Raw genomic sequence first — 23,451 nt, 5'->3', positions numbered from 1 at the left:
CTTTGAGCAAGGGCTGGTTTCAAGGAGGGCAGCAAAGAAGCCACTTCTCTCCAGAAAAAACATCAGGGACCGACTGATATTCTGCAAAAGGTACAGGGAGTGGACTGCTGAGGACTGGGGCAAAGTCATTTTCTCTGATGAATCCCCTTTTCGATTGTTTGGGACATCTGGAAAACAGCTTATTCGGAGAAGAAGAGGTGAGCGCTACCACCAGTCTTGTCTCATGCCAACTGTAAAGCATCCTGAAACCATTCATGTGTGCGGTTGCTTCTCAGCCAAGGGAATCGGCTCACTCACAGTCTTGCCTAAAAACACAGCCATGAATAAAGAATGGTACCAGAATGTCCTCCAAGAGCAACTTCTCCAAACCGTCCAAGAGCAGTTTGGCGCCCAACAATGCCTTTTCCAGCATGATGGAGCACCTTGCCATAAAGCAAAGGTGATAACTAAATGGCTCATGGAACAAAACATAGAGATTTTGGGTCCATGGCCTGGAAACTCCCCAGATCTTAATCCCAATGAGAACTTGTGGTCAATCATCAAGAGGCGGGTGGACAAACAAAAACCAATAAATTCTGGCGAAATGCAAGCATTGATTATGCAAGAATGGACTGCTATCAGTCAGGATTTGGTCCAAAAGTTAATTGAGAGCATGCCAGGGAGAGTTACAGAGGTCTTGAAGAAGAAGGGGCAACACTGCAAATATTGACTTGCTGCATTAACTCATTCTAACTGTCAATATAACCTATTGGTACTCATAATATGATTGCAATTATATTTCTGTATGTGATATAAACATCAGACTAACACTAATAAAAACCAGAGGCCAGCAAATCATGTGAAAACATAATTTTGGTGTCATTCTCAAAACTTTTGGCCATGACTGTAGTTTTGATGCCTTCAGTGTGAATGTACAATTTTCATAGTCATGAAAATACAGAAAAATCTTTAAATGAGAAGGTGTGTCCAAACTTTTGGTCTGTACTGTATAATAAAATAAAAAGTCTTATGCACCCCTTACCAATATATTCTCTGAAAGCAGACACCTGGTACATTGTGTACATTTATGTTCAAGAGTGGCAGAGTTTATGGTGACGAACTTAATGAACGTAGCCTAACAAAAAGCGTCTGTCAGATCTGATCCCCATGAGAGCCCTCTCAGTTTTGTTGAGTTTGCTCTGAATTTGCAAAGAATGAACTTCCCAAATTGTCACTCTACTCTTGTCCAAACACTAGAAGCATATCATTGGGAAATTATGATCTGAAACATGTTTTGTGACCCAGTGTTCATTCTGCATCTCCTGGCCAGTGGTTTGGAGCCTGGAAATTTGGGTTATAGCACCAATCACACTTGTCATCAGTAATTGCGCCTACGTCATACTGGTGGAACGTTCCATGTGAAGACTACAGATAGCAGTGACTGGCTCGCAGATAAAAAAACCAGACCGGCCGCATTTTCCTGCAGTTCTTTTAATTCCTGTACCCCCTGATACATTGCAGCTTGTGTAAAGAGAGCCACATTCTATATGTGTAATGTGGGAGGGGGACTAGAATAGGACTTGATTGTTAGTGTCCTTTGTAAGATGAAACAGGTTTTATACACCATGGACCCAATTCATTACTGCATCTGCACTTGTGTTGTTTTTTTTTGTATTTTTCACCTGTTTTTCATTTGCACCATAGTCCTCTTTCTAATTGTACGTTTTTTGAAGCCTATTTTATACGTATTTGCCTTTTATTTTTTTCTATTCGCCATTATGGGCGTGGTTTAGGGTTTCAGTCAAGTCAGTTTTCAAAAATTGGATTCAGGTATAGGGTTTCCAGATGTTTTCACCTGATTCATCATTTGTGACTTTTCGGATAGTTGGAAAATTTGCTGCAAATGTACTCCAGTTCTCCTGACCTGGAATGATTTTATGTAACTCGGCACAATTTTGTGACTCTTTGCTTTAAAAAGTTGCCAAAAAAGGTCAAATAAAAACCATATTTGACTTTGCGCAAAATGTATGAACCATGTTTGATATTTTGAAGAATTTGACGTAAAACCCAGCAGCGAATACCACAAGGCAAAAAAGAAAAGTGGCTTAGACCCACAAACGATGAATCGGAGCCCATGTGTTGGTCAGTGTAAAGTAATAGTCCATCGAGCTGTGGAGCAGCAGAGACGGAGATGTCTTAACAATTGCCGGCACACACGTGTCTTGTTGGTTGTGAGGGGCAGCTGTACTAAAGATCCTACGAATAAGTGATTGTATCCCTCAGTGAAATGCGTTTCCTAGTATTATACAGATGGGAAATGGTGACTACAGAAACCTGGCAGATCACATTAAAGGCAATGGGGAATGGCAAGGGAGAAGACTAACCTAAAGATTTCTACTTGAGTGCATTGACCCCAAATAAGAGATCAATGATGGAGTTGAGGTTTTTATCATCGTTTCAGAAATAGAAGCCATAATTATTCATGATGAGTTAAAAAGTCTCTTTAGCGATGATATCAAAACCTTGGGACTGAAAATGACTATACGTTTGTCTTGTGTAGTCAACCTACTTGGTGCCCTCTGTTTGCCTCTTGCTACCTCCTCCACTGAGGCCAGCTTTCTGTTTTTCCCGTGTCCCAGTTGGCGCGGCAGTGGCATGGAGAGCCTATTGGTATGTCTGAACTATGCCTTTCCTGTTCTGTGGGCACGTGGTTCAGACTTACCACTGTGATGGCCACCTGAGATGCAAGTGTTCTGGTCTGCCAATCTCAGCAGTGGGAGGCAAAAAAGGGCCCCAGATAGGCGGGGGCGGACATAGCATTGGTGCAACCCAGGGGCCCAAGGGTTAAGGGGGCCCATTTTCATCTCCAAAGTAGGTGGAATTGCGCTTATTATGAGGAGGAATTAGACTACAAAGGGCCCATATACTGTTCTGGCCCAGGAGCCCCTTTTGTCTGTGTCCTCCAGTGCAGATAGGGCAATTATACATGAGATATAGCGCCATAGTGGAGGTACGCTTTTAAAGTCAATGGGACCAACCCACACATTGAATCGTTCCTCTGTCAGAGCCGTGGTGCTGGCGATGGAGCCATAACGTATCACACTGTATGAATGGGATTATTCGCATTCAGTACAGTGCAGGTTTTATCTGTTGTGGGGAGAACATGACTGGTGCTCTGTGAAGTGTCTGCTTTCTAGCAAAGATGATGTCTGCTGGAAGGAGGCAGGAGAGATGTTTGTGGGCAGGCCAGAGTACGGGGAGCACATGACAGGAAAAGCCAGTCCGTACAGTAATGCAGGGCCTAGGTAACAAAGCCATTGTGTGCGATGGCTGGCAGTGCCCGCTCCTGAGCATTGCTAGCTGCTGTGGGTGACTCTGGATCCTCCTTTTCTCCCACACATCAGTTTCACTTTAGCAGAAGCAGGCCCTTGTTTTGGTGTGAGCCTCGCTGCCTCCGCCCCTGTCAGCCTGCTGTGTATTGTGAAAGTGCAAGAAGAGAGTGCATGACACGGACGGACACCGCTGCTCTCATTCCATTATAACTCTCTTCCCTTTTATCTGCTTTTTTTTCCCACAGATCACTTAAAATAGGAGCTGTGGGGATTTCTCGCTGTGGAATCAGCCCATGGGGTCTCCAGGTAAGAAGCCCTCATTTCATTACGGGAGACAATTTAGTGGAGGCTGGAGGAGGATAACTACATTAAGGGCTAAGCTTTCCTCCAGGAGGCTGACGCCGATGATCGCAGCTGCTGCTTTTAGTAGTAATAGCAATTGCATTTTTCTTTATGGCTGCTCTTAATATTCATCCAGGTTCTGTGCATCCTTCACATTTCCGAGATAAAAGCCTTACAGAGGTGACGCCGCTAACACTGACATTTTCTACTCTCTGCCGGAGATTCTTGTGGGCGAGTCAGACATATTTTATCAGATGAGTGGGTGCTGAGCAGTGCTGGCCGTGTATGTAGCCACCGTAGGAAGGTCCGGGGTTTTCACAGTGTTATTTTTATTGTGGAGCTAACATAGAGTAATACATGGATTTACACGTCTGGGTTTTGTGAGCGCGGTCTATCCATTTTTTTGTGCGTGCAGAACACGTGCCCATTATAGTTAATGGGTTTATTCACGTGCCTGTTTTTTCTATGACCTGCAGAAAAAAACAGAGACTTGTACGATTTCTAACCAATTTATGGGTCAAACTCCTCCATTCCAGTGATTAGATATCCGTGTGCAGTGTATTAGCTAGGAAAAGCTTAGGACCCTCAATCCGTTTTTTTCTCATACGTGAAAAGCGAATTACAAACAAATAAAAATTGGAAATATCACACCGATGAAGATCAATGTCTTTTAAAAAAAAACTTGACACTTGAATCTAACGAATAAGGAATAGTGAAGAATGTATTGTTACCCATGTATGCTGAAATCTCATATATCCAATGTGTCGGCAATGATCATAGGGGATGGTAGGTTAGAGGAAGTAGATTGTAAATGTAGACGTTCCTACTGGGATGAGTAATCACCTCCAGCCTTGTGTCCGTGCTCTTACTGTGTAATGCTATAGGGCGGCTGTGGGGCTGCATTGTATGACAGAAGTTAAGTCTTTGTTCTCAATTTGCAGATAGTGCCCTTCATTTTGGTCTCCTGAGTCCGATTAATTCTGAAAGTTGTGGCTGATTTCTCAGTGGGAGGGGGTCAGATGTATGTTCCCATCTTCACTGTCTGGGGGTGAGTGAGCTGCAGTGTCTGTCCCTAAGGTCCGGCTGTGTAAGGAGTAGGGTGGCGTTGGATGTGTGTATGTACATTTCTCATGTGACCCCATGGACATTGGAAATAGACCAATATGTCTGTACGTGGTGATATACGGATTAGCAAGAAGTCTTGTCCACATATGTGTCCGGATCAGAGTAATGTGTCATGTAAACGCTTCTTTTTTCCCCCAATAAATTACACTACTACGGACGAATGTCATTGTGTGGTTTATAGAAGCATTGCATTGCTGACTTAACGGCAGGGTCGTGGAGTTGGTGTCCATTTTGGTGGAGTCGGAGTCAGTATAAAATATATAATACATTGGATACATTAGTACAATGCAGGATGTACTGTAAATGTTTTCATAAGGCTTTGTGCCCACGATGCAGAAATTCTCCGGATTTTTCCTAAGCGTTTCTGCATCTCCCTGGCAGAAAAAAATGCATGCGGATTGTACATGCGGATTGTACATGCGGATTGTACATGCGTTTTCCTGCCAGGGACAAGCAGATGTGAAGCGTTCTTCACTTGCATTTCCGCATGCGGGTTGACAAGCGCTTTCCAAGCGATTTTAGCATCACTTGGAAAGTGCTTGTCAACTTGGTCACACTATATAAATCCATGCAAACGGCATGGATTTATATAGTGTGACCAGAGACAATGGTAAAAAATAAAAAAACAAACCTATACTTACCTTCCGATGACCCCCCCGCAGTCTTGCTGCGCTCGTTCCTGGCTGCCGGCAGATCGCGGTGCCCTGTACTGAAGGACCTGCCGTCACATGACTCACCGCAGGTCCTACAGTCCTTCGCGATCTGCCGGCAAGCACAGAGAAGGAGTCCGGGGGCCGTCGGAAGGTGAATATAATCTTTATTTTTTATTTTATTCTTTTTTTTTACAGTTTTCTATGGTACCCAGGTCCGGAGGAGAGTCTCCTGTCCTCCAGACCCAGGTACCATCCGCACATTAGAACGCATGGAATGCTCATCTGCCGATGCAGTGATACGCTTTTCATGCGTTCTAATGCAAGTCAATGGCGGTGAAAACGCAGCACTTCCGCAAAATTAATGGACATGCTACGGATTTTTGAGCGCAGCATAAACTCTGCGGAAAAATACGCAGCATGGGCATTGACATTGCAGCTTGTCATTGAGGACCATGGGGGATGGATTACCAAGCGTTTCCCAAGAGTTTACGCTGTGGAAATTCCGCAGCGTAAATGCTTGGGAAACGCATAGTGGGCGCACAGCCTAAGAATTTCGGAAAGTTATGAAATGTCCTATAAATGTCTGTTCTATTCCTGATCTAAGGGTCTAGACTTTTAGTGGAGATGAATCCTTGCTGCACTTTATGTCCACGCTCAGTAGTGAGGCCGGGCTGTGGAGTCGGGAGTCAGAGAAATTGAGGAGTCGGAGGTTTGGCTTACCGACTCCACAGCCCTGCTTAACGGAGTATTAAAAGTTGAGTTCTCCCTTTGACGTAGTTAATTACAGTGCAGGGATAGCTTGATCTGAAGAAAATGGATTAATGCTTGTTTACAAAGCTGTAAAATTGCAGGTTTAGAGGAAATGAGGCCCTTGTGTTCTCATGCGCTCATTGGAAGGAAGGACGTTGAGCTGCAAGTCAATATGACTTTGCTGGAGGCGGGTTTGGAAAGGTAAAGACCATTTTCATAAATGTTATGTATTATCAAATCATATTTATACAATTCTTGAGTAATATTATAGTTATTTGATGTCCATTTTGTTACTTTTGTCCATAAAATCTATAAATTTATGTGAATACCTAACCTTCACATGAGCGTGTAGGACATGCAACCCCAAAACCATGAGCGTTAATATGATATTTGGGACCCCTTTTGCACCTTTCACCACCTCCACTCTTCTAGGAAATACTTTCCAGAAGATCTTGGAGTTGGTAGGAATTAGTGCATATTCAGCCAGAATATTTGTGAGGTCTGGTACTGATGTGGTTAAACCCAAAGTTGCAAGCCTCTCTAGGTCCTTCACGCAAAACTCATCAAACCATGTGTTTACGGACCTCGCTTTTTTCATAGGGGCGCAGCCATATGAGCTGGAACAGAAAGTTGGAAGCAAACAAATGTCTAAAATGTTTGCGGTACCGTAAAATAAACTTTTCCCTTCACTGGAAATAATAGGCCTAGCCCAAACCATGGAAGATCAGCTCCATACCATTACCTCTCCTTTGTTAAATTTTACACTATACATTCTAGTAGGGACCGTATTTTTTAGTCCCCATAGGGAACTTGAACCTGTGATCATTTGTTCGCTTATACTATATACTGCGTCTGCAATACCAGAGTATATATAAGGCCACGGCCCCGACTTTCAGTATTTGGTCAGTATTCGGTCAGTATTTTGTCTCAGGAGTGGGAGCCAAAACCAGGTGAGGAACAATCAGAGAAAAGGTATAATAGAAACAAGTCACCAATTCTGCATTTATCACCCACTCCTGGTTTTGGCTCCCACTCCTGAGAAAAAATACTGGCCGAATACTGACCAAATACTGATAGTGGGGCCGTGGCCTAATTCGTTGTCTCTTTTGAAGCACACCTTAGCTTCAGAGGAGTACCAAGATGGAAGTGGCTGCCATGTTAGCCCAATAGTTCTCCACGTTCGCGTTATGGAGGCCGGTAGACGCTGGTGAGTGCTCGCATTGGAGATCACGCCATTTAAATTCTGTTGTCAGTAATTGAAAGCTATGCTTAAATAGTTGAACAGCAGTGATTGTGACTAGCGCTAGTTATTGCTATTACGGGCAGATGCCAGTTTTATATTAGAGCCGGCATCTGCCCTGTATAAATTGGCACAGGTCCTAATCGCCTGCTTAATACACGCGCACCCTGACCATAGCATACGTGTACGGCAGAGTGTACGAAGGGGTTAAAGCAAGCGGTCTGCTCTCATAATTCAGTTAGCATTGGCAGAGTGATATCAGCTGCCTTGTCCTTGTTAATACTTTCTTGTGAGCTAACGAGAAGATCACTTAAATAATGTAAGCAGGTCATTTTATGGCAGGGCTAAAATTCAGTGGAAATGGGGTTTTTGTGATTAAGTTAATTTTTATTGCAAGGAATATCTTTGCAATTTTTTTGCAATTCATGTGATCATTATTCATAGCAATTTTGATGTAATCCAATTGCCAGTGTGAAAAGTGAAGCATCAAAATTTGGCCACGGCCCCACTATCAGTATTTGATCAGTATTTGGTCAGTATTTTTTCTCAGGAGTGGGAGCCAAAACCAGGAGTGGGTGATAAATGCAGAATTGGTGACTTGTTTCTATTATACCTTTTCTCTGATTGTTCCTCACCTGGTTTTGACCGAATACTGATAGTGGGGTCGTGGCCTTTGTATCAGTCTCAAATGTTTTGGCCACGACTGCATAGTAGATGCAAATTCCACCAATAGGATCCTAATCAGGACTATCCTTGATGGGTGCTGCACATCAGGTCATTTAAGGAAACCTGTCATACCCCAAAACGCTATTAACCGCTTCCCGACCGCCCACTGTAGATAAACGTCCGCGCTGCCTGGGCTCTGTGCAGCGCGGACGTTTAAAAACGGTGAGTGGTCCTGCAAGCGCTCCAGGAGCGGTGCAGAGCGATAGCTCTGACAGGGAACATCATCGGGACCTGATTGGATCAGGTCCCAGTGATGTTAACCCTGTGCTGTCTTCTTCTTACCTCTCCGACGACCCCTGATACCTTCCAGGACCTTGGGTTGCTATGGCAGCTGGAGGTCACATGACCGCCTCCAGCTCTGCCATATATGGTGTCCTGCCTGGCTCAGCCTGCAGCCTGCAGCTGAAGCCTGGCAGGAGACTCTGACTGTGAAAGTCAGTGAAGATCTCATATAATGTAATATATGTCTATTACATTACATGAGATCAGGGATCAGAAAAATAAAAATTAATGTCCCATACAGGGACTAAGTAAAAATGTAAAAAAAATGTTTTGAAACTGTTAAAAAAAAAATACAAAATAAATTAAAATAAATAAATAAAATATTAAACCGATAAATCCGTATATTTATGCAAAAATAAAAAAAGTACACATATTTGGTATTGCCGCGTCCGAAACAACCCGAGCTATAAAACTGTCACACTAATTAACTCCTTCTGTGCACATCGTAATAAAAATAAATAAAAAACGGAGCAAAAAACTATGCTTTTTCCTCATATCGCCAAACAAAAAGTGGAAAAAAATGCGATCAAAAAGCAAAATGGAAATAAAAATGGTACCGTTGAAAACGTCATCTTGTTCCGCAAAAAAAAAGCCACCATACAGCTCCATCAGCCGAAAAATAAAAAAGTTATAGTGCTCAGAATAAAGCAATGCAAAAAAAATATTTTTTCTATAAAATTGTTTTATTGTGTAAAAGCGCCAAAACATAAAAAAAATATACAGTAAGTGTAGTATCGCTGTAAACGTACTGACCCGAAGAATAACGCTGCCTGATCACTTTTACCACACGCAGAACGGCATAAAAAAAAACCCTCAAAAAACAATTCCTGAATTGTTGGTTTTTGTTAATTTTACCTCCCAAAAAACGGAATAGAAAGTGATCAAAAAATGTCCCGTACCCAAAAATGGTACCAATAAAAATGTCAACTCGTCCCGCAAAAAACAAGCCGTCACATGACTCTGTCGGCCGAAATATGGAAAAATTATAGCTCTCAAAATATGGCGATGCAAAAACTAGATTTTGCAAAAAAAAAGCGTGTTTTAGTGTGTGACAGCTGTCGATCATAAAAACCCGATATAAATCTGGTATCTCTGTAATCGCACCGACCCGAAGAATAAAGTAATCTAATCAGTTATATCACACTAGGAACGGCGTAAAAAATAAATAAAACCAATTCTTCACCTGCTACTGATTTGTTTATTATGTCTCCCAAAGATCGCAGTATGGCTCGGCACACATTTATCCTGCGCTCTGCGCTGAGCACTTACGCCAGAGTTTCCGTGTAAATCTCTGAAATATGTGATTCAGCCGGAACCCATGACGGAAGATTACCTGTAATGAGGCAGATGTAGGCCACTGTGGATGCCGTCTGGCCTGTGATCCCACGGTGTCATTTGTTTTAGGCGTGCATAAAAGTGCGGTTGGCCACAGTTTTGTGCACTAATGAAAAAAAAGGACACTGCTAAACAGAGGCCAGACGGAGTCCAGAGTAACTCTGCTGCCTCATTACAGTGAATGGATCCCGTAGGGGTTTCATCTGAATTACATCACTTGGAAATTTAGATGGAAACCCCCATGTAAGTGCTCAGCCTAGAGCGCCGGATAAATGTTACGGAAAATGTTCCCAATAAAAGCTTCAACTCAGTCCTCAAAAAAAGCTAGTCCCCACTCAGGTCCATCATCTGTTAAAAATATAAGGGATTTCCAAGTTACTGGTAGCAGAAAGGCTCTGGAAAAGCAAAATGGCCCTTGCCCCCCAAAAGAAATTCTGAAAATTTTGTGCTCCCAAATCCAAATGCCTATTCTACAATAATTTGTTCTCCAATTGTCAAATAGCGCTCCGTCCCCCCCAGATCTCGCCGTATGGCTGAGTGGTACGATACAGCCACATATGGGGTATTGCCACTTTTAGAAGAAATTGTGTGACACATTCGGCACCATTTTTACCCATTGCCCTGTGTGAAAATGTAAAATCTGAGGGTAAAACATTTTTTTGTGGTAAAAATATAATTATGCTTTTTTCACTGCCCAATGGTATAAATTTAAAAATTAAAAAATACTCACTACTTCCCTAGATGAATTCCTTGAGAGGTGTATTTTACAGAATGGGGTCACTTGTGGGGGTTTCTGCTGTTTCGGCATGTCAGCGACTCTTCAAATGTGACATGGTGTCTGCTGCCTATCCCAGCCAACATAGCGCTCCTTTCTCTTCCGAACCCTGCCGTACACCAAAGCAGTGGTTTTTCCCCACATATGGGGTATCGGCGTACTCAGGAGAAATTGTACAACAAATTTCATGGTGCAATTTATCCTGTTACCCTTATGATAATGCGAAATTAGGGAATGAAAAACATTTTTTGTGGGAAAACTGTGAAAATTTTATTTTTATGGCTCAATATTATAAACTTCTGTGAAGCAGCTGGGGGTGCAAGGTGCTCACCACACATCTAGATAAGTTCCCTAAGGGGTCTAGTTTCCAAAATGGTGTCACTTGTGGGGGGTTTCCACTGTTTAGGCACATCAGGGGCTCCCCAAATGCAACATGGCGTCCGCTAATTATTCAAACAAATTTTACATTCAAAAAGTCAAATGGCGCTCCTTCCGTTTCAAACCCTGCCGTGCGCCCAAACAGTGGTTTGCCTCCACATATGGGGTATCGGCGTGTTCAGGAGAAATTGCACAACAAATTTCATGGTGCAATTTATCCTATTACCCTTATGATAATGCAAAATTAAGGGATGAAAAACGTTTTTGTGGGAAAAATGTGAAAATTTTATTTTTACAGCTGATTATTATAAACTTCTGTGAAGCACCTTGGGGTTCAAGGTGCTCACCACACATCTACAGTCATGGCCAAAAGATTTGAGAATGACACCAAAATTATATTTTCACATGATCTGCTGGCCTCTGGTTTTTATTAGTGTTTGTCTGATGTTTATATCACATACAGAAATATAATTGCAATCATATTATGAGTACCAATAGGTTATATTGACAGTTAGAATGAGTTAATGCAGCAAGTCAATATTTGCAGTGTTGCCCCTTCTTCTTCAAGACCTCTGTAATTCTCCCTGGCATGCTCTCAATCAACTTTTGGACCAAATCCTGACTGATAACAGTCCATTCTTGCATAATCAATGCTTGCATTTTGCCAGAATTTGTTGGTTTTTGTTTGTCCACCCGCCTCTTGATGATTGACCACAAGTTCTCAATGGGATTAAGATCTGGGGAGTTTCCAGGCCATGGACCCAAAATCTCTATGTTTTGTTCCATGAGCCATATAGTTATCACCTTTGCTTTATGGCAAGGTGCTCCATCATGCTGGAAAAGGCATTGTTGGGCGCCAAACTGCTCTTGGACGGTTGGGAGAAGTTGATCTTGGAGGACATTCTGGTACCATTCTTTATTCATGGCTGTGTTTTTAGGCAAGACTGTGAGTGAGCCGATTCCCTTGGCTGAGAAGCAACCCCACACATGAATGGTTTCAGGATGCTTTACAGTTGGCATGAGACAAGACTGGTGGTAGCGCTCACCTCTTTTTCTCCGAATAAGCTGTTTTCCAGATGTCCCAAACAATCGAAAAGGGGATTCATCAGAGAAAATGACTTTGCCCCAGTCCTCAGCAGTCCACTCCCTGTACCTTTTGCAGAATATCAGTCGGTCCCTGATGTTTTTTCTGGAGAGAAGTGGCTTCTTTGCTGCCCTCCTTGAAACCAGCCCTTGCTCAAAGAGTCTCCGCCTCACAGTGCGTGCAGAAGCACTCACACCAGCCTGCTGCCATTCCTGAGCAAGCTCGGCACTGCTGGTAGTCCGATCCCGCAGCTGAAACAGTTTTAAGATACGATCCTGGCGCTTGCTGGTCTTTCTTGGGCGCCCTGGAGCCTTTTTGACAACAATGGAAGCTCTCTCCTTGAAGTTCTTGATGATGCGATAGATTGTTGACTGAGGTGCAATCTTTGTAGCTGCGATACTCTTCCCTGTTAGGCCATTTTTGTGCAGTGCAATGATGGCTGCACGTGTTTCTTTAGAGATAACCATGGTTAACTGAAGAGAAACAATGATACCAAGAACCAGCCTCCTTTTAAAGTGTCCAGTGATGTAATTCTTACTTAATCATGACTGATTGATCGCCAGCCCTGTCCTCATCAACACCCACACCTGTGTTAATGGATCAATCACTAAAACGATGTTAGCTGCTCCTTTTAAGGCAGGACTGCAATGATGTTGAAATGTGTTTTGGGGGTTAAAGTTCATTTTCTGGGCAAATATTGACTTTGCAAGTACAGTAATTGCTGTTAAGCTGATCACTCTTTGACATTCAGGAGTATATGCAAATTGCCATTACAAAAAATGAAGCAGTAAACTTTTGAAAAATTACTATTTGTCTCATTCTCAATACTTTTGGCCATGACTGTAGATAAGTTCCCTAAGGAGTCTAGTTTCCAAAATGGTGTCACTTGTGGGGGGTTTCCACTGTTTAGGCACATCAGGGGCTCCCCAAATGCAACATGGCGTCCGCTAATTATTCAAACAAATTTTACATTCAAAAAGTCAAATGGCGCTCCTTCCCTTCCGAACCCTGCCGTGCGCCCAAACAGTGGTTTGCCTCCACATATGGGGTATCGGCGTGTTCAGGAGAAACTGCACAACAAATTTCATGGTGCAATTTATCCTATTACCCTTATGATAATGCAAATTAAGGGATGAAAAACGTTTTTGTGGGAAAAATGTGAAAATTTTATTTTTACAGCTCAATATTATAAACTTCTGTGAAGCACCTTGGGGTTCAAGGTGCTCACCACACATCTAGATATGTTCCCTAAGGGGTCTAGTTTCCAAAATGGTGTCACTTGTGGGGGGTTTCCACTGTTTAGGAACATCAAGGGCTCTCCAAACGCAACATGACGTCTGCTAATTATTCAGACAAATTTTACATTCAAAAAGTCTAATGGCGCTCCTTCCCTTCCGAGCCCTGCTGTGCGCCCAAACAGTGGTTTTCCCTCACATATGGGGTATCAGCGCGCTCAAGAGAAATTGCATAAAAATTTTGGGGTCCATTTTTTCCTGTTACCCCTGTGAAAATAAAAAATTTGGGGTCTAAAGTAACATTTTTGTGAAAAAAGTTAAATGTTAATTTTTTTCTTCCACATTCCAAAAATTCCTGTGAAGCACCTGAAGGGTTAATAAAGTTCTTGAATGTGGTTTTGAGCACCTTGAGGGGTGCAGTTTTTAGAATGGTGTCACTTTTGGGTATTTTCTGTCATAAAGACCCCTCAAAGTGACTTCAAATATGATATGGTCCCTAAAAAAAATGTTTTTGTAAATTTTGTTGGAAAAATGAGAAATCGCTGGTCAACTTTTAACCCTTATAGCTCCCTAAAAAAAAAAAAAAAAAAAAATGTTGGTTCCAAAATTGTGCTGATGTAAAATAGACATGTGGGAAATGTTATTTATTAACTATTTTGTGTGAAATATCTCTCTGATTTAAGGGCATGAAAATTCAAAGTTTGAAAATTGCTAAATTTTCACAATTTTCACCAAATTTCCGATTTTTTCACAAATAAACGCAAGTGATATCAAAGAAATTTTACCACTATCATGAAGTACAATATGTCACGAAAAAAGAGTCTCAGAATCAAGGGAATCCGTTGAAGCGTTCCAGAGTAATTACTTCATAAAGTGACAGATTTGAAAAAATTGGCCCGGTCACGAAGGCAAAAACAGGCTCTGGTGCGAAGTGGTTAACTTGCAGCTGTGGGGTTAATCTACAGGTTAATTGCAATCTAAAGCCGTGCAGCCTCGGCAAGGAAAGCACAGCTACCAGGAGAAAATAAACGTAATGTCTCCCGCCATCACCTAGTCATAGTGGCGTGGCTTCAGTCGCCGCTCAGTACCTAGTACAGTGCAGTACACTGATGCACTGCAGAGCTGGCTGTCAGTCAGTGCCGGGGCGTGGTTACAGCCACCACTCACTATGTACAAAGTGGTGACTAAAGTCACACCTCTATGACTGAACGCTTTTAACGTAATGACCTAACACAACTTTAGAACGCTATTAACGTGCAGATATACCCCATATCTGCAGGTTAATAACGTTTTTTCACATGACAGGTTACCTTTAGTGTATTTTAGTGGCTGAAAATGTAACGGCATTCACCCTTCTTTCACAAGATATGACCAGCCAGCCCTAATTACCTGATTTTTATGAGCTTGGTGTCCACTGTTTACCCTGTACCTGGTTACCCTGTACCTAGTTGCCATGTACCTGTTTACCCTCTACCTGGTTACCCTCTACCTGGTTACCCTCCACCTGGTTACCCTCTTACCTGTTCACCCTGTACCTGTTCACCCTGTACCTGTTTACCCTCTCCCTGTTTACTCTGCACCTGTTTACCCTCTACCTGTTTACTCTGCACCTGTTTACCCTCTACGTGTTTACCCTGTACCTGTTTACCCTCTACGTGTTTACCCTCTACGTGTTTACTCTGTACCTGGTTACCCTGTACCTGGTTACCCTGTACCTGTTTACTTTGTACCTGTTTACTCTCTACCTGTTTACTTTGCACCTGTTTACCCTGTACCTGGTTACCCTGTGTTATTGACAGCATGGAAACTGCTTATCTTGGTCAAGCAGCTTAAAAAACGCATCGTGGGCACACAGCCTAATAAACCCATCATTCTGCAATTAATCCTTCACCTCCTTGGGGTGATAACATTGTTTCACTATTAGTTTCTTTGTTTTTTCAAACTAGTTTGGAGTGTATCCTGTTTTGCTAGGAAAAGTTTTATCAGACGTGAAAACAGCTGTATTTTATAACTTATTTTTGTATTACTGGACACGAAAATGTAGACTGCCACGGAAATATATCCACCTTATATTTACTGTGCAGACTTTCAATAGTGATTGTAATAACGAGGATAAACGAGCCATGGGTGAGGGTTTTGACAAATTCTCACAAGTGTCTATCTTTAGGAAGAAACTTAATATCCTATACTTCTTACACTTATATGTAGTGTTAAAAAAGTTGTCCACTGCTAAGACCACCCCTGTTCATACCCCACACTTGGCCCCGATAAAATAAAAAAGCTTATACTCACTTCCTGTGCCGGCGCCGTTCCTGCAGTGTCGGCACTCGCTTTCCTTGGGGTTCCCGTGTTGTTGTGACACATGACCCCGGCGCCAATCAGTGCTGGCGTCACTAGCCCCGCCTCCTGTCGAATTGACCATGAAGAGGAAGTCACAGATCAGCTGCAGCCCGAACTTCCTCTTCCTGTTCGATTTGTCTGAAGGCGGGGACAGTGGCGCCAGCGCTGATTGGGCGCCCGGGTCATGTGTCATAACAACTGTACAAGAGCGTCGGGACTGCAAGTGCCAATGCCGCTGGTACGGTGCTGGCATGGGAGGTGATTATACGCTTTTATATTTTATTGGGGTCAAACATTTAGATAAGGAGGGGGTTGTCCTAGTAGTGGAAACCACGTTAATGATGCTGAATTAAGCATAAAAATGAAAGCAGCATGATGCTCCTGATTCTATGCAATCCATTCTATTCAGCAGTGAGGGTCAAAAAGGCCCATTTGAGGGGTCCTAAAAATAAAAAGGTGGTGGTTATTGGACAAATCTTTTCAAGGGAATGTATCGCTTATATTATTGTTTAGTAATGCATATTTTTTCCAGGGCTGTGGAGTCAGTAAGCCAAACCTCCGACTGACTTCACAATTTCCCTGACTCCCGACTCCACAGCCCTGCCTCACTACTGAGCGTCGACATAAAGTGCAGCACAGATTCATCTCCACTAAAAGCGGAGACCCTTAGATCAGGAACAGAACAGACATTTATAGGACATTTCATAACTTTTTCAAATTCTTATGAAAACATTTACAGCACATTCTACATTGAACTACTGTACTCAATTTATTATATATTTTAGGAGTTGGAGTCGGTCTATTTTATACCAACTCCGACTCCACCAACATACACACCGACTCCACGACTCCCGACTGCACAGCCCTGATTTTTTTCTAATCGTTTTAATGTCCAATAGATTTTTTACTTTGTGCCTGATTATAGGGGATATTCATCTTTCTGCAGTTATCTGCACTTAGTGGTATGCTTTACAGCAGCCACATGAGCCATAGGGCACAATAGACTGGAGATGTTAAATGACTTCTATGGGAGAGTCTGGTGGGAAGCTTTGTGATTTGTGCAGAGGTCATTGTGCAGGAAGAGGAGAAGGTGTGTTGTGATATCACCTATAGTGAATGGTAGATTCAGTGTTATCTACATTTTATATAGGTGTTATCTTTCGTTGTAATCCTGCCTGTAATGATAATGAGACTGCTGAAAAGTGATCAATAGAGAATATGAGGTGTCAGTCTATTATTAGGCTTCATAGGCAGAGTAAATACTGCAAAACGTAAGGATTTTTTAATATAAAAAGTGATAGAAAAATTGAAAAAGTATTTTTAATAAAAAAATGTTAAATATATAAATTCCAATTTAACTGTATTTCCGTCTCTGATGATGCACTCCATTTAGGAGAGAAATGTGCTGTACATTGTTAGCTTTCATTTAATTTCATTACATCCAAATATACAGCGCTTAGTCCTGAACTTTATCCCAGCACTATTGTGGGGGTAAAAGTGCTGCTCATGCAATCTAGCAGGAGCAGGTCAGAAGTCCGGCTGTCAGACGGAGCTGGGGACCCAGGGCACAATACAGATAGGTTTATTACTGCTTCTGCCTTTTATTTCACCAGCTACATGGTGCTCATTGAGCGCCATGTAGTGTACAGAAGCACAGGACTTGGTGATCACAGGATTGACAGCTGTCTAGCAGCACTGTGGAGCTGCTGGATCCCACATCCCCTCTGCCAGGGACTCATGTTACAGTGGTTTGCTATTCTCCCTTGTATCTGGGGTTCCTTTGGATGGCCCAGTTACAGTAGAAAAAAAATCAATAAAGTGAAAAAAAAAGTGCAACAAAAAGTTATGTAAATAAATATGCAGAAAAATCTCTTTTCCCAGTCCGCAAAAAATATCTAAATATTTTTTTTCATATATAATAAATTTGATTACACGCATGTAAGGAAAAATCAAAATCCCACACATATTACATATCTACGCAACATTAATAATCTGGACACTTCATTCAACAATTTGTTTGGTGTGAAACATAAACAGTAAAAATACAAACCAAAAAGCTAATCCAAAAATCGTTTTTTTCCATAGTTTTGTTGCAAGAAAAGATGTCTGTAAGTTACACAGTAATTTATATCTGCCCCAAAGCAGTGTTAAAAAATGAATTTGTCATGCATAACACAAAGCCTAGAGAAGAAAAAATAAAAAAGTAATGGCTGGTGAAAAGTGGAGAGGCAAAAAATGAAAAAACAAAATTGACTGGTTATTAAAGGGTTTAACCCTTTGCTTCAATAACTTTACCTCCAGTTTGGAATATTCCAACTAGCATAATCTACATTACAGTCCACACCTGCTTTTAATGAAGACTTTCCTACGTAAAATAGGCAGTACAGCAATACCCATTTAAGGGGCTTTGCTGAACGCTTAGGACCCCCGTAACCTCGAGAACGGGGGGGCTCTGCAGAGCCTATTCTTGAATGGAGCAGAGGTTGGCATGCTCATTTTCCGCTCCATTCATTACCTATAGGACTGCAGGATCCATTCTTCAGGTGTTTTATAGTCTGTTTACACTGCGCTATTTTCGGGAACATTCCTAGAAACGCTCATTCATGATAATCTGCCAGTGTAAATCCCCCCAAGTTATCCAGGATGCAGTGTAGCACAAAGCATTGCATAATTCAGTACAGACATATCAGCGGGTTTGTATGCTGACTGTCATAAATAGTTTTGTAGAAAACCATGCAGGGGAAATATGGAATTAGCATTTTAATTACTCGTTCATGCTGTGCTTATCAGTGTGCATCGAGACCTGTGTCCAGATTCTCCTACCCTGGTGGATAGCTGTGATTGACAGCTATCTCTGTATGAGCATGTGTACCGGGAAGGATGTTAATCACAAGAAAAAAAAAATCATTAGCACACTAATTATAAGTTTCTCTTGCATTTTCCACTTTAAAAGTATTTAAAGGGAACCTATCACCTGGTTCTTTCCACCGAACCAGAATGAATCAGATATCGGCTGCGTTATTGCCACTCAGAGATTTCAGAAAACATACCTTGAAAAGTCAGCCAGGGACTATGCGTCTCAGATGACCAGTTTAAGGCCACGGCCCCACTATCAGTATTTGGTAAGTATTCAGTCAGTATTTTTTCTCAAGAGTGGGAGCCAGAACCAGGAGTGGGTGATAAATGCAGAATTGGTGACTTGTTTCTATTATACCTTTTCTCTGATTGTTCCTCACCTGGTTTTGGCTCCGACTCCTGAGAAAAAATACTGACCGAATACTGACCAAATACTGATAGTGGAGTCATGGCCTTAGGCAGGTCCTCTGTGGCTCCTTCCCGCTCCAATCCCTATGGCTGACAGGTCTCTCCCTGTGGGAGATTATGTCGGATGAGTGCTATCCACAGTTTTCACGGGTAGCACTCGTACCCATAATAATCCACGGCGCTGTGCACATGTCCGATTTTGATCTGAGTGTCGGCTCAATATCGGCCGTTCAAGTCTAAGGGCCCATGGAAAACATCGGACCACACTCAAATGACATCTGATTTTCACGGACTGACTGAATGGAGAGGGTGGAGAAAATGTTTCATTCTCTGCTGGGGATCTGCCTGAGATCTAAGGCATGTAGTCCCCAAACAGCTTTTCAAAGTATGTTGTCATTGAAACGCTGCAACGTTTCGCTGTGGATCATACACAGCTGCAATAGTACAACTTGTTTCTAATTTCTGCTCCCTGTGGTTTGGGCGGCATGGATCAGCTGACAGGTTCGCTTGAAGTATGTCATTTCCTCTGTCATATATTCTCCACACAAAGGATAGTGTAAGCCGATGAATGAGGGGTCTTCTTTGGCTTTAAAGAGGTCTTATCACCAGGTCAAAAAGTGGTTGCTTGTTTTTTCCCTGGTAATCACCTGAACAGTCAGCTTTTTGTTTCTTGTAAATCTACAATACTATTCCAGAGAAATAGACCTTTTTTCAGTGTAAATTTTTTTATGTTTTTTTTGTCAAGGGGGCGTGGCTCACAGAATTATCTGGAGGCATTGTCTTTAGGCTGCTCCGCATTATTATCCCGAGTCACATCACTTTCATAAAGACAAAAAAATAGCAGTAAATAATAAGGCCCATATCTCTGGAACCGTATTGTAGATTTACAAAAAACGGAAATACTCACGGGAATAAAATAAGAGCAGAACCTGGCCACTTTTGGCCTGCTGACACCCTCTTTAAGGGGTGTATCTGACAACAAGCTCACCCACTGATTTCATGTACCAGTGTGCTACAATACAAATATGTAAAATCCTAGATTCTGAGGTTTGTTTGGCCCAATGGCAGTGATAGTCCTAAATATACAGGGACGGGTTAGACATAGCAGTTGTCACATACAGAAGCTTAGAAGTTTACTTTATAATAGATGGCGAAAGATGATTTCCAGTTATAAGACCAAAATTGAGATTTTACTTTGCATTACAATTTATTAAAAACAGTGAGTCAGATGTACAGTGGTGGCCAAAAGTATTGGCACCCCTGCAATTCTGTCAGATAATACTCAGTTTCTTCCTGAAAATGATTGCAATCACAAATTCTTTGGCATTATTCTCTTCATTTAATTTGTCTTCAATGAAAAAAACACAAAAAGAATTGTCCTAAAGCCAAATTGGATAAAATTCCACACCAAACCTAAAGAAGGGGGTGGACAAAAGTATTGGCACCCTTTGAAAAATCATGTGATGCTTCTCTAATTCGTGTAATTAACAGCACCTGTAACTTACCTGTGGCACCTAACAGGTGTTGGCAATAACTAAATCACACTTGCAGCCAGTTAACATGGATTAAAGTTGACTCAACCTCTGTCCTGTGTCCTTGTGTGTACCACATTGAGCATGGAGAAAAGAAAGAAGACCAAAGAACTGTCTGAGGACTTGAGAAACCAAATTGTGAGGAAGCATGAGCAATCTCAAGGCTACAAGTCCATCTCCAAAGACCTGAATGTTCCTGTGTCTTCCGTGCGAAGTGTCATCAAGAAGTTTAAAGCTTTTGATAATGTATTAAGACTGGACCTTACAGATTGACATAAATGGCTGTTTTTATGCATATCTAGATACTAAGGGACACCGTAACAGCTGGTGATCCTGCACCACAAGAGAACAGGGAGTACTGAGTAAAGGACAAGACAAAATCCTCCTAAAATCTACATATATTAATATGTTACGAATTAGGACACGTATAGAAATTTCTCTCCTCTATGTGCTTTAATTAGTGTAAAAAGAGGATTTATGTAGTGGTGCAATAATAATCCCGTGATGCTAATTTCATGTCATCATCCAGGATCAATCAGCAGGAAGATCTGTGGCCTAGGGGCAAACTGACTAATACACAGCGCTTTCAGGCGAAAGGGTACTGGTCCATAATACAGCACCCATAGAATAAATTGTTACTAGATCAATTGTTGTAATGCTGAACGCGAGGGGTTAATTATAGGGGGATATCATACTTCCCTATACGGGAGCTGTCAGGATGGCGGTCTACATCACACACACGTTGATAGCAGTAAGGCCGCTATCCTTCTCAGGGAATCCTGTACATCATCAAGACAGATGTCTCTGACCAACACCTGGATACAGAAACTTTATCATTCAGGACCACAAAACTCCCAAAATTAATATTCTGTGGGATTTGTTTTAATGTTAACATGAGTCTACCATAACTAACGGCTCATTCAGATATCAGTGATTTTTCGCACAAGCAAACAACTGGTTGATTTTCATTAGTACTTTGAGTCAGATTATCATCAGAGTTTGGTCATTGTCAGTTTTTACCATCAGTTTGTTTTTGCCTATGAGAAGTTTTCTCAAGCTCCTTCTATCAAACAAACATGAAGATCGGACTGCTCACGGATGGCACCCAAAGAGTGTCCGATTTTATCATAGACCCATAGTCTTGCATTGGAGACTTTGGACTGTAACTCGGATCAAAATCGGACATGACCTCGTATTTTAGTGAAGACTGCTTTATCCGCAGAAATATACAGCCATTTGGACAGAAGCATAGACTATAATAGGTGTGAGTCCTATAGAAATCCTGCATGTAATCCTATACTGTAAAAAAAAAATAATTCTCCCATAGCTGTCCATCTAATCTAGAACTTTTGTCTTTTATATTAGTGGTGTCAATGTGACAGTCTGCTCCTGGTGCCACTGTCTAGAGGAGAGCTCAGTGCCCTCAATCCGAGCACATTACCTAATAGGAGATTGACACTAGGACCTCTTCATTGTACTATTAAGTCATGTTAGCTAGGCTAGAATGGGTTAATCAAAGGATAACATTGGATAGTGGCATCACCTGTTCCCATAAAAGTTTGTGAACTATTCATGCAGTTATGCAAGGAACAATGTTATCCAACTCTGTAGAAAATGTACTACCTATGTAAACTGAATAACTGGTTGCACCACCATCATTCTGAGTCATCAGCAGAAGTTTACAGTTAAGAAGTCTCTGCCTGTGGGGGATCCAGAAGATCTATGCATTACACGGACAGTCCATTCATGGGTGCCTTGTACTATTGTATGGCATGTACTCACCTGTCTCCATTCTTGTGCCTGTCTTCACCTCTCTCTGACGCTCCTGCTTCCTTCCCATGGCCGGTGCTGACAGTAGAGGTGGTGGTGGGTGGTGTGATCTGGAGAACTGTGTTCCTCTCCTGCTGGGCGGCATGTGCGATGCCCAACCAATACTGTTAATAATAATATAATAATAATTTATATATATATATATATATATATATATATATATTAACATTTGGAATTATATACTTAACAAAAAAGTGTAAAACAACTGAAAATATGTCTTATATTCTAGGTTCTTCAAAGTAGCCACCTTTTGCTTTGATGACTGCTTTGCACACTCTTGGCATTCTCTTGATGAGCTTCAAGAGGTAGTCACCGGAAATGGTTTTCACTTCCCAGGTGTGCCCTGTCAGGTTTAATAAGTGGGATTTCTTGCCTTATAAATGGGGTTGGGACCATCAGTTGTGTTGTGCAGAAGTGAGGTGGATACACAGCTGATAGTCCTACTGAATAGACTGTTAGAATTTGTATTATGGCAAGAAAAAAGCAGCTAAGAAAAACGAGTGGCCATCATTACTTTCAGAAATGAAGGTCAGTCAGTCCGAAAAATTGGGCAAACTTTGAAAGTGTCCCCAAGTGCAGTTGCAAAAATCATCAAGCGCTACAAAGAAACTGGCTCACATGAGGACCGCCCCAGGAAAGGAAGACCAAGAGTCACCTCTGCTTCTGAGGATAAGTTTATCCGAGTCACCAGCCTCAGAAATGACAGGTTAACAGCAGCTCAGATTACAGACCAGGTCAATGCCTCACAGAGTTCTAGCAGCAGACACATCTCATCAACAACTGTTAAGAGGAGACTTTGTGTAGCAGGCCTTCATGGTAAAATAGCGCCAGGAAACCACTGCTAAGGACAGGCAACAAGCAGAAGAGACTTGTTTGGGCTAAAGAACACAAGGAATGGACATTAGACCAGTGGAAATCTGTGCTTTGGTCTGATGAGTCCAAATTTGAGATCTTTGGTTCCAACCTCCGTGTCTTTGTGCGACGCAGAAAAGGTGAACGGATGGACTCTACATGCCTGGTTCCCACCGTGAAGCATGGAGAAGGAGGTGTGATGGTGTGGGGGTGCTTTGCTGGTGACACTGTTGGGGATTTATTCAAAATTGAAGGCATACTGAACCAGCATGGCTATCATAGCATCTTGCAGCGGCATGCTATTCCATCCAGTTTGCGTTTAGTTGGACCATCATTTAATTTTCAACAGGACAATGACCCCAAACACACCTCCAGGCTGTGTAAGGGCTATTTGACC

General features: G+C 42.0%; 1 protein-coding gene across 6 annotated transcripts in view; it reads left to right on the top strand.

Moving 5' to 3' along the window:
- Positions 1 to 23,451, top strand: part of DTX3 (deltex E3 ubiquitin ligase 3) — a 91,273-nt gene that overhangs the window by 15,813 nt on the left and 52,009 nt on the right. For 4 of the 6 annotated variants that reach the window (XM_073663296.1, XM_073663297.1, XM_073663299.1 and 1 more), the window contains exon 2: positions 3,557 to 3,617. In XM_073663296.1, the coding sequence (XP_073519397.1) occupies positions 3,605 to 3,617 (13 nt within the window). In that variant the 5' untranslated portion in view covers positions 3,557 to 3,604. Of the gene's footprint in view, positions 1 to 3,208; positions 3,285 to 3,309; positions 3,618 to 6,282; positions 6,383 to 23,451 lie in introns of those variants that run through there. The other 2 variants (XM_073663298.1, XM_073663301.1) reach the window with 2 other exon arrangements.

The sequence above is a fragment of the Phyllobates terribilis genome, unplaced genomic scaffold, assembly GCF_046119375.1.
Source record: "Phyllobates terribilis strain yellow unplaced genomic scaffold, ASM4611937v1 Scaffold_2__4_contigs__length_985480577, whole genome shotgun sequence".
Classification (NCBI taxonomy): Eukaryota; Metazoa; Chordata; class Amphibia; order Anura; family Dendrobatidae; genus Phyllobates; species Phyllobates terribilis.
This window is presented reverse-complemented; position numbering and strand designations above follow the sequence as displayed.